This window comes from Zerene cesonia, chromosome Z (assembly GCF_012273895.1).
Source record: "Zerene cesonia ecotype Mississippi chromosome Z, Zerene_cesonia_1.1, whole genome shotgun sequence".
Taxonomy (NCBI): Eukaryota; Metazoa; Arthropoda; class Insecta; order Lepidoptera; family Pieridae; genus Zerene; species Zerene cesonia.
The window spans coordinates 9,338,201-9,350,910 of record NC_052122.1 but is presented as its reverse complement, the minus strand read 5'-3'; the positions used below and the strand labels follow the sequence as shown (position 1 = coordinate 9,350,910).

Genomic DNA, 12,710 nt, shown 5'->3' with positions numbered 1-12,710 from the left:
GCAGAGGTTTTAAGATGTCAAAATTGTAATTTTTTTAGACGAAGTAGAGTTGAATATTTTATTATTTTATATTGTAATAGAACCTTCTACCTTTTTATAATTACCTAATATTACTCAATGGGTAGCTCATAGAGGCATTCTATTAGAATGTTTTTCTTTACAATTATCCGATTGTCCAAAAACTAATTAGACTGAGATAAAATTTGTGATTAAATTTTGGTACATTAATTTTTTATATGATCGTAACTCTATCACTTCGAAGCAAGTACTCTAGATCTTGAATACATTAAGTTACTACCCCACTTTCCTGTATATACATTTAAAAACATAATCAGCAACTCATTTATCACTACATTTACTGCGCTGAAAGGTTTACCCGTTCCGAAGAATACTATTCTTCATCATCATTGATATAGCTTGAGGATCTGAGAGTGAATATATATATAGAAGCTCTTTTATTAGAGCCAGAATCAATTTTATGATTCTTTCTTCATTGTGTACATTTAACTGTCCTGAAAATATAGGCAAGAAATCTTCTTGAATCCACGTTCTACGGTGACTAAACCTTTTCCGAAAATATCAAATATATTTCACTCACACTTCCACAAGCTGTATTACTTCGAATCATATTGTATTGTATTATAAAATATTGTATTCCAATTGGGTACAAACAGTATGGACATTTTATCGTACAGTTATCGTATATTAAACATTACTGTATGTTTCTTCCAATCTTATTCTTCAACTTATTTAGAAATCTCATAAAATAAAAATATATAATATTATAAAATCCTATAAATATTTTATAATAATAAAATACACTTGCCTCTGTTAATAAGTTCATATTTTATCGATCACAAAACCGTTTAAACGTTCAGGTAGGCACTGCCGTAATAAAATGCAAAGCTATTTTCGAAATGGCTTAATTAGTCATAGCGCTCGCACAAAGAACGCGATATTTATATCCTCATTCATACCATGACTCCAAGCTGTGACCATATAAATGTCCTACGGCTGCACTATTTTTATTTTCATACACGGAGTTTATTCAGCTGTCGAGCCATTTGTCAGAGAATTTTCCCTTGCGTCCTGTCACATTCAGCGCTGAAATGGGCCGGATGCGTTTGTCTCATGCATTTGGAACTAGCCTAAATGACATGAGATATGTAGTGTGGTGCTGCGAGGTGAGAGCGTATGATTTTTTGTGAGTTACGGCTCTGGTTTGGACTGGCGGGAAACAATGCAGATTCTGCAGCTAGCCGGCGCGTTACGTTAAATGACCGTGTTAGTTATACGATGCGAAGTTTTCGTTAGGATAAACTAGACATCTGGTTTAATGTTTGTTTTAATAGTCCTGAGTGTCAATAAGATTTCAGATTAGCAAATAACTTAAGAATCTTGTTTCTATATTCCTTTTATATGCTAATTTACAGCAAACACTATTAACTAATTTTGTGACGAGATGAAGAGATGTCTAAATTTATAACGAAAATCCAACCAGACTTTCTACTCGCTTGAGCTTTGTAATATAAGTAGATATTTTTATATAAAATAACAGATACAATCCATTTAGTAACACGAGGAATATTCTATTAGCTTCCAAATAAATTGCATTCAAATTCAACAATTCCAGTTTGTTAATATAACTTTCAACATTCTGTTTGTGCAACAGTAATTGAAATTTTAATAGCTTTTTTGAAATTTGTCACAATCATTTTCAATCAACATTTATTTCCGTCGGTCGTGTTTTGTTGTATCAACTATCGCCATGCATGTGTTGTACTATTGCATATTTTATGTTTTTAATATGAAATAGATTCTTCCTTAATTTAAAATTGTAAACTTGTACACATGGCGTTTCCTTACTATGGTGGGGACGAAAGAGGTTATGTGTGACTACATTTCTTATCTCATAAGTTGCCTTAGATTGGTTGAGCAAAATAAAAACAGAAAATAAAGAATATCCTTTTAGATAATTAAAAACACGCTCCTTCCAATGCTTTTATTTAAACCTCTGTCCTATTATTTGCTAGAGGAATTGATTTGATAAGTCTATCGTTTTAATTTTAATATATAGTTTGGATGATATAATTATTCTAATAGTGTCTACATAGACGTAAATAGTGATACTATTTAGTATATATGTTTAGGAATTAATCCAACTATTGCTGTATCCTGACGGCCAATGGGTCCATATAATTCACATTGTTAATACCAACAGAAATACTGGACCCACTCAAAGTCTTAAGTGAACATTGATTGGACTGGTAACTAAGTGTTAAGCCGTTGCTTAAAGTTAGCATTCATAGATCAGGCTTGACTCTGTTTTAGCCCTTAGCGGGTAACTTGACCCGCAATCGATTTCGTCTCAAAGTTAAATCTTTGTTAGATAAAATAGTTTACTGAAGAGTAACCTTTAACAGATTGTTGGAGACTACATTCTCGGTCAGATTACATGGTGGTGACATGATACAGATTACATGGGTATTTTGTTAGCTATTTTAGTTATAATTTATTTACTTTTTGTCTAAATGCTAATTTGTGACGGCCTTTTTATAGCTTAATTTTTTGAAAACAGCGTTTGGATAGAATTTGGTGAAAAGATATGTCGTTTTATTACGTACTAGCGGTCCGCCCCGGATTCGCACGTGGTACATATATAGGCTATAACCTTTCCCAATAAATGGGCTATGTGCGTTCAAACAAACAAACAAACTCTTCAGCTTTATAATATTAGTATAGATTTGATAATTATAAATTATTATATACACTATATTTAGTGTTAATGACCGGCAATCATGCTCTGTTATTTAAACCGCAAGTCGTACTTTATAGTCGCCAGTGAAAACCAGTGTTACAGAAACTTTATCTGTAAGTTATGGCATTACGATATTTGTTCATATTTACCATAACTATTAATTTATTTTACTGTAATTTTTCGTGCCAAATAAAGATATGTCTTCTATGTCTACGTAGATTAGACAAAAGATAATGACGTAGCAAACTGCTTTTTATTGCACGCATGAAATTTTTAAGAGGAGGGAATAATGGGTGAATATCAGTGAGAGGCGCATCTGTCGCGTGGTAATGAGATCAGTACGTGAGCGAGATCGCAGGGGGGGACCTTTATATATTTATTTGGACATGGCACATCTATTCCCCTGAAGTATGGAACATAATACTCCAAGGGAATAGATAAACTATAATGTGGATAAGATAACTGAAATGTATCATTTATTACATTACACGCAACCCTGAATAGTATTTACCAAATGACTATAATAGACCAATGTCTTATGTACTTTGGTATACAAACAATTGGTTAAAGTTTCAAAATCTGGCTGAATTGTCACAATTAATGTTTATAAACGCACTAGCTGAATCGATAGACGCAAAAGAACGACAAAATGTATTTAACGACATCGCTCCTTGTTCACGCCTGTTGCTGACCAAGAGGAATGGGTAACAAATCTTTTTTTTAAATCGAGATTTAAATAACGAATCTCTTTTGATTGGTTGAAAATCTAAATTTTTGACTTATGAAGGGTGCAAATTTTTTATTTTTATCGCGTCATGTGTTATATCGCGTTATGCTGAAAAACATTTTAACTACGCCACATTAACTAGTTTTCAAATAGTAGAACATCAGCTACATAGCAGAATTAAACGTACAATGGAGTTATAGAAAAGTCGTAACTCTTCATTCCTAGTACGTGTTTTAAATATATTAATAACATCCAGGCAATATGTATTAATGTATAAACAAGGCATCTAATAACACCACGGCAAATTAAACACATAATAAGTTTCAGAGATGTTACCACAGAGAAATGCCCTGGGGATAAATCGGTGCACATGTTGCAATGACATGGGCCGAAGAAAAACTTGCCCAGTGTACATGACTTTGTTATATGAGCTTAAGAAATTATAGCCGGCGATATTTTACGCCACATTTCTGGGAACAGGCAATTTAGAAGTCTTGTAATATCGATTTTTGTTTCTGTGTCGGGATTATGTGGCCCAAATTTTGCTGTGACTACACATTTTTAATATTATATAATTATGGTCCTTATTTTCATATATTCATAAAAAGCTACTTATTATGTCAATAATTTTTTATCCGATTCTATAATTATAAGAAGACACAAATCCGCGATGTTAGGCACCCAACTATTATAGATATGCGAATATAACAGCTTTTGTTTAAATTTAAGTCCAAATTTAGGTGAAATTTAAAGATGGTGTGGAAAAATTGATATCTTATCCATGACATTTTTTGACAATTTTTTTTTTTTTTGGGTTGATTATCTTGGAGTAGATAGAGATAGAGTGTAGACTCTACTGCATCTAATTCGCAAAGCATTTTTGTTGCAAATGTTACAAAAATTGTCTTAGTTGGAACCGCGAAACGATTTGAACAAACTGTTCTAAGTTAATCTAACCACCGATCTAATCCAAATGAAATTTTGTATGATTATAATCTGAGACAGTAAAAGGCGGCAGAAGGACACAAGAAATCCTTCAAGAACGGGAACTATGTGGGTGAAATGTCATGAAATAATATGAAGAGGCAATGCTCGTTAGTTTGTAATGTTGTAGAGGTAATCTTGGGATCTTGTTTACTCATTTTTAAGCTTCTTTTTACATTATAGCTACATCTTTATCTTTATGATGTAGCAGAGGCAGTTTCTTATCATAAGTCAACCAGTCTGAAGACGGGGCGAGGGGCTACTAATTGAATAGATGGTGTTCCCTTTATTTATAAGCTCACACGTTGCTCTTTATGCATTTTTCTCTGTGCATATTTTCTACTATATTTATTATCTGTTAATAATGAATAAAAACAAAGGAGAAACGTCTGTGTGAATTAAAAATTAAAATTAAAATATATTGTATATGTGTAATTTAAAGTGTAACAAAATTCACTTAGGGTCCTTTTTGATGTTTTTTGAACGAGATAGTTATCTAGAGTGATTAAATTTAATTCATATTATAGTGTGTTTTGAGTAAAGACAAAATTTATTTCAGTGTTAGATATCCAATTTATTGAGGAAGCCTTTAGGCTATATAAAATCAAGTACTACGCAGGTAAAACCACGGAGCACAGCTAGATATCCATATCCACAGACATTTGTTACACGCGATAGGTTGTCTGAATGTAATAAGTTGATACAATTGCCTTATGTCGTATTACTAGAATGATTCTTGCTAAATAAACCCTTTGTTTGCCATGTTACTATTAGCGTCTAAATGAATAAATAACATTTCGCCCGCTTCTGAGCTAATAACCTATTTGCAATGGTTAAAACGTTTTGGTGACGTCATAAATTATAAATTATCTGTTATACAAATTAATATCATCACGGCATTTGGATAAGTTAGCGTGTTCTTATGACATATATCGTAGTAAAGATACATATAAAAAAACATTAAAAGAAGTTGTATTTTAGAAAGAAAACTTGGAAAAAAGAACGATAAACGCGCACAAAAAATTAAAGATTTTGAACCAACAAAGTGGTCGCAGTTAACAACTTGCAAACAAAGATCAATTACCTTTAGTCACACCATATAAGCACTTCAGTCTCACGTCCTAACTCAACACAGATTTCATTCTCATCAAATTGAATTTTATTGTGCACATCCTGCTGCCATTATTGCTTAACGACGCGTCAATCTGGATAACTCGTTTACACTTATACCTTTCACTTTTAGTCTTGCTGGGCGGTAAACAAGATATCACAATAGATTTAACTCGTGTCTGGCTAAAAGCATTTCTATTATGTAATTCGTTTGATAGACACATCATGATCGACTATATGAGCTAATTACTCTTTGTGTAACAAACTAGCGTTCTTTTTCTTTATTCAAGTTTTGAAAAGACTCTTGTATTTTGTGTAATAGCTATAATAAATAATAATAATCAATAATACTTTAATACAAAAAAAAGGTTGATGGCGTTCTTGGAGGGAAGGTACTACATTAAATTCTAAAATTGAACTAAATTTTTCTGTAAAACATAAAAAAATAACGTTGATCAGTGGAAAACTGGAAGTTATCGGAGTATAGTGAAGTCCCGTGTGGGATACTGGGATATGGGGCAGATGAGACACGTCTGTTTCACTGATCGATTTTCTTTATGGACGAGTAGGTAATCAACCTTCTGTGTCCTGCCAGACCGACACATTTTTTGTGCGTCCCCACCAGGAATCGAATCCAGGACCCCTCGGTTCTACGGTCACGCGTTAATCACTGTACCAAGGAGGCGGTCAAGCTATCGGAGCAGCCAAAACAAAAGAAATGTGAATTCCAGAAGCTCCTTCGTTTTCGGGACGTTGGTTGAAAATACATTCACTATTTACTTACTTCTTACATAATTGCTTTGAATTACATTTAAATTAATTATTCACCACCAGTTTGGAAGATCCATTACTAAACCATACTTGTTCTTTATAATTTCATAGCCAGGACACCAAGCAGGTACCTAAATACCTAACGTAAGATTTGTGGTTAAAGTATATTGATCCGAATGCTAGGCATATAGCACTTACATTATGTGGGTATGGCCGCTCCTTATTTCTTTATTAAATATGTATGTGATAGGAAAATATTTTTATTTATTGTCCGCATTTTTATTTATTGATTGATATCATGGATTCGAGTACGCTTCGGCACTCATTGGGCCTGATCGAGGCGGGGAAGGAATCCCCACAGAGAATCGACGTGAGATGCTAGCATGCTAGTGGTAGCCGTAGACGTAGACGTAGAGCTGTAGACCTCCTTTTCCTCACCCTTACTGATTCAAATCTTAATACCCCTTAAAAGTTAGCAAATATTTCGGGTAGACAATATACGAAATACACAAAAAATGAGATGTATTATCTCAAATGATTTATTTGTAACAGATGTGTATATGTCTGGAATGCTACATGATATGTAAAAAATGTATTTATGTATTACTTATTTAATGCATATTATAAAAAAATAGTAACAAATACTCATGATATTGCAACGGATTTATATTCTTCTCTTGTAGCTTTGATCCTGATTTATATATAGGTAAAGGTCACGCCTCACTGACATATCTCATATCGAAATCGAATGAAATTTTATGACATGGATAAATGTACGAGAGTGGTGAAAATTATTTCGATGGGTTTTCCGATGCGGCACTTTTGTTTTATGGATAGAATTTCCCATTTACATTACATTATTATTAATTGTTTACGAAACACGCTTTATGGTAAACATATTTTTGATTGTATCAATTTGGTTGGTATGGTTTTTATACTTATTATTTTATTCAGCTCTGATCGAATCAGAAATATTTTAGGTTATTTTTATCAATACGTGCTTTGAATTAGATTTAATTTTACTAAATAATATACATACCTAGGTAACAATTCTTAGTAAATTTACTTATATTATAAATGCAAAATTGATTATTTGTTTGGGTTTCAAGCCGCATCGGAGCTCTTTGTAGTGTGATTTATGTCTGGAAATTTAGAGGTTAGATTAGGAGGTTAGAAAGTAATATAGGCTGTCTTGCTTCTACCGGGATATAACATTAACTTTCATTCCAATAGGAATCTCTTATCATTCATTATAACTAGTGTTTGAAATGCTTATTCATACTTATGTAGTTCCAGCCATCTTAAAACAAGTTTCACATTTTTTATATTTTCTTGGGTATATAAAGATTAATCATAGATAAATTAAGTTTTCTAGAAGATCCGTCGTCCCTAGACCAGTTCTCCGCCATATATCCAATTTATATCCATTGGAGAGCCAAGTTATGGCATGTTCTGTACCCTTACGATTATACATTGAGATAGCATGTACCTAGACAGTCTTTAGTTGGATCTTAATTGAATTTCGGTCCGTCAAATGAAATAAAAGATGATCGCATCCCTTGCTTCACCAGCCAATTAGAAAATTCTCTCCCAAATTGGCTTAGTGCTCAAGCAAAAAGCATTCGAACAAAGATATTTACGATAATGGCAGCATTTGCGGGTAAAAGTCAAGTCGAATTACATTGTACACAAAACAACTAGGTTTACGAAAGAGCCGGGTCTCGAGAAGGTTTTCCGCTTAATTTATCACACTATTCATTTATCCGCGTGTCATTTGACGGGAATCTTAGGACAATATTAACGTAATGAGTTCCTTTTGGAGGGTTTCGTTGCAATTGCACTAACAAGTGTTCTGTGATGAGGTAAAAATTGCAAGTATTAGGTTAGGTTTTGATAATGCTTTGTTGAGCAGCTTCGCTATTACATCCTGCGAATACTGTTTACTGCTTTTATTTTATTATCTAGTACTCTTATATAACTAAGACTAACTAACGGTAACATGAAATAAGACGAAGCATATGAAAACAGCATTCAGTTCCACCGAAAATTAGGACTATTGTGAATCTTTTTTAATGCTACCAAAAAATACTGATTACGGATTGTATCATATAAAACCTCTCATATTCCAGTACATCCTACAATTGTTACGAAAAACCATTTCAAAAGTTCACCAAAATAGCTAAAAACAATTCGCATTGTATTGTTTCGATTTTCATCCAATGTCAAATTGAAGTGACACTTATCTTCGACATTCAACCTGTTGTCAAAAAGTTATCTAATCTGGGATTTTTTCATCAAAACTTACTCTAGGTTTTATCACGCCCTCAATTTCCCGCGAGAGGGAGAAATATTATGAGAATACGTATAAAATATACCTATAATCATAAACTTTTTGGAAAATGCCATTTGAGAAATTTTATAAAGATTAGATTTTTTAAATATTGGAATATTTTTCATCATAATATGGTAGGTCAAGCTGACGTTCTCATATTTTCAAATATAAAAATAAGTAACGCTAACGTAACTTAATTAAAACTGCATATTCTACGTATTTTTAAAAGTACAACATGCAATATAAATAATACAAAAATAGTTTTCAAAATCAGCACACACGAATTACAAATGTTCGATACTGGATATAAAAAAAATTACTAGTATTTAATAGTTTGCTATTTGAATTAGATTTGTTTCATAATACCAAAACATGCTAATCCCACAAACATGTAACATTCCTATTTTAAGTTCAAAGGTTGCCGTAAATAAAAACTCCTTGTAAAGAATAATTACGTTTCTAGAACGGGAAAATATTAAGGAAAACTTTTATTGCAATTGCTTTGACTAGTTCTGCTAAGAACTCATTTTTTCAATAAATGCAATAACTAGGATTTTTCTAGACAGCGGGAGATCCTGGTACTAATAACGATATACTTAAAGTTTATTTTATGCATAGATATATAAAAAGAGTAGTATACAACCTTTTCTCAGATCTATCAGAGATACAAACAATATTAAAATTTAGTCAAAACTTGTCCAAAGAGTGTGACACCTAAGTTTATACACAGTATCATACTAATATTATAAATGTGAAAGTTTGTTTGTTTGGATGTCTGTCCATTAATCACGTTATAACTACTGTAGCATCTGGCATATTAAATAATTATAGACATGCATTCGTTACTTATTAACACTGTCGTTGATTAAGACCTCTAATGAAATTAATCAATAAAAATTGAGAAATTATGAAAAGATCTCGATAAAATAAAAACAAATTAGAACTATATAAAACCTCTATATGCCTATTGCAGGGACGGAGACCATTTCCTTTCATTTACACTTCCCAGTCCATTATTTTTTCCCCGTCGTCAATTCCTGATCCTTTTCTCCCTTTAAAGTGGGTAGCGCATTTGTAGGGGCCTCACCACTCCAAATGTTCATGGGCGATGGTGATCAGTTACCATCACGTGAACTACCGCAACAGCTCAGTTGTCCGCTCTAACATAAAATAATGATATCAAGATGATGAGGTAAGTTCCCTTTCAAGAATTTATTAAAATATAAGTAATTACAATTGATTGTAGGTTATTTCTGTTCAAATACCGTTTTTTGATCAACCATCAAAGTAAATGAAAGAATTTATATGACAACATTGTGTGTGCTTGTCGTAATATAAAGTTAGTATATAAAGTGGTTTAGTTTCTAAATGTATAAAACTCACATAAAATCAAACATAAGAAAATACTTGTACATATTTTATAAGTATGTATTCATATCTCTTGGAAAGCACTACTCTGAAGTCAAGACTATTAGCGATTAAGAATCACTAGGATAAGGTATAAAAAATTGTTATTAAGTGACATTCCCAAAAACAAGGAGGTTCTTAATTCAATTATGTTTCAGTTTTTGGTTTTGTTATTCGATAACTCCATGGGTTTTCAATCGATGGACGTAATTATTTCTATGTTGTATAGGAAAATTCTTGTTATATTGTCCCATTTTAGAAACCGGAGCGGTATCTTTCTCTCCAGGGACTTCGGTGACCTTTTCTTATAGAAAAGAATTATTTGTTTGTTCGAAATCATTCAATATTACATTCTATCAGTAGCTTTTATATGATTTTCAATCTTTTATTTAATTCTGCAAGCGTCCTTGAAATATCTCATACAATAGTTATTGTCTACGTTACCGTTATAATGTACGAGACTATAATATTTGTATTCTGAGAATACTCCTCTCTAGCTAAGAAATTGATTTATATATTCTTTATCCAAACAATACAGCAAAATGCATCAAAGAGGTTTAAATAAAAAAATCTATAAGCAAATTATTTAAAGTTGAAATTTATTTTTCCTCATAAAGGAGCGATGGGTTCATGAAATGCCTTTGTATCTAGAGAGATACAAACGCATAAGACGAAAGAGTTTTAATATTCTCCTGATTATTATTTTAAATTATATCTTTAATTAAATTTTCACAGTTTTTGTTGTTATTGATGTAGTTATTTCCAATATTTGTCTTTCCATTATAAAAAAATCTGTCAATAACTGAAAGGATACATAAGAGTATAAAAAATCGAACATTTAAGACCAAATAAAAATTATGAACACTTTCCTTACTTAATTCTTTTAAATATTTTAAAATTCCCACATTTGCAAACCAAGTTAATTTCAAGAAACTGAGTAATTTGTTTTGAGTTATCAATCCGTCCCAATGACATAGTTGAAAAACATAGTTGAAATTACCGGATCTCATTTTATTTTATAGCTTAATGCCATTCCTGCATAACCGCTTCATAAACTCCGAAAACTCAAATAAAAAGCATGTCATTCTGTTAGTTAATTAATTTAAATGTGAATTCATTTAATCCTTCGAATATTTAAAAATAATTTCAAATTTATTTAAATAAGCATAGAAACGTAAAAATTAAGCACGATGTATGAAATTTATTATGTTTTAATATAATAATTAAGACTTACCGAGTGCCCTTTCTGAATTCACTTGGCCCTTCACGTAAAAATAAACGAGAATATAAACGTAAAACAAAAGTTTGAAGATTCTGAACATCATTTTTAATTTAATCATTGTTTATACGAACATATTACTCCACGGCCGCGCAATCCACGCGACTGAGCGCGACGGTTAAAAGTTTTTTGTGAGTAAGACACGTCTGACTGTGAGAGTTGTCGACCGGCGACTGCATCGTACCCTATCTATGCCTTACATCCCTCCCGCGGCCTCCCCGCTGAACGTACGTCCCCTTATCAGTTTTGTTCATATTTTATTCTGAAAGTTATAATGTACTAGGTATTAGTAATTATGCCTTCTTTCACATGGTAAAAGAGGTCTTGACATTTTTTACCTTTTAATCCCGTTTGAACTTATCAATACCCGTTTGATAACAGTTTTTGGGCTAATAATGTATTGTAAATTATAGTTCCTTGTTCTATTTATTTACCATTAACTGGACATTAAATTGAGATATATGAAAAAGTTACGGCACGATAGAAAAATGACAAGTAAAAGGTTTCCGTAATCGAAGATATCAGCAACATCTAAGAAACAGGAAATTTATATACAATAATGCTATGAAACTTAAAAATAATATGAAAAAAAACTATTTAATTATAAAACAAAACTTAAACTAATTTAATTATCATTCGAGGAAGTTTACGTATACCAAAATATCATTTGCTACGAAAATCCGTAGCACTTGACGTAGAATGAAGTCTACGCCAATTTATAAGCTTTTACTTTGAGTAAATAAAACGTTTTATATTAAAATGTAACTAGATAGAAATCTCAATTTTAAGGTATAGGTAATAAAAAATATGCGTCAACATAAAATGGAACATGCACAAATGATGGCCTCTGTCGGCTTGAATGATATCTTGTCTACCGCTTTCAGCCCACAGTGAACGTTTTTAAAAATACAAGAGTGGGCTTAATTATTAGATATTAATTTTTGTTAAAATTTTAAATAAACTAACTATACCATCACTTCATTATCGTTGGTATTTCATTGTTGTAGTATGTTTAACAGCAAGCAATGACATACGTAATGATTTGTGTCTTTTTGTAGATAAATAGGGTCGGAGGATATAGATTAGAGGTTAAGAATAACATTGAATATCCCTTGCTCGTTGTAAAATTGTACAATTTGAATTTTGTTTTTTAAATAATAAAAATACATTCACGTTAGTAAAGTATGTAAGAAAAAAGTGCTTTTACAACTATGTCAATGAATAATAATATTATGAGGTGATCAAAAGCCAACTCTATATTATTTGGAGTAATTTATCGGAGTCCTGAATTAGAATAAAAGACCTAGATGTTGTATTGCATACTTAATCAATAACTAATCTG

The 12,710-nt window shown here is 31.8% G+C and overlaps 1 protein-coding gene across 1 annotated transcript in view; it reads right to left on the bottom strand.

Moving 5' to 3' along the window:
- Nucleotides 1-11,532, bottom strand: part of LOC119835867 (glutamate receptor 1-like) — a 139,009-nt gene extending 127,477 nt beyond the window's left edge. The window contains exon 1 of the mRNA XM_038360924.1: nucleotides 11,324-11,532. Coding sequence (XP_038216852.1) covers nucleotides 11,324-11,429 — 106 coding nt within the window. The 5' untranslated portion in view covers nucleotides 11,430-11,532. The remainder of the gene's footprint in view (nucleotides 1-11,323) is intronic.
- Nucleotides 11,533-12,710: the final 1,178 nt, after the last annotated feature.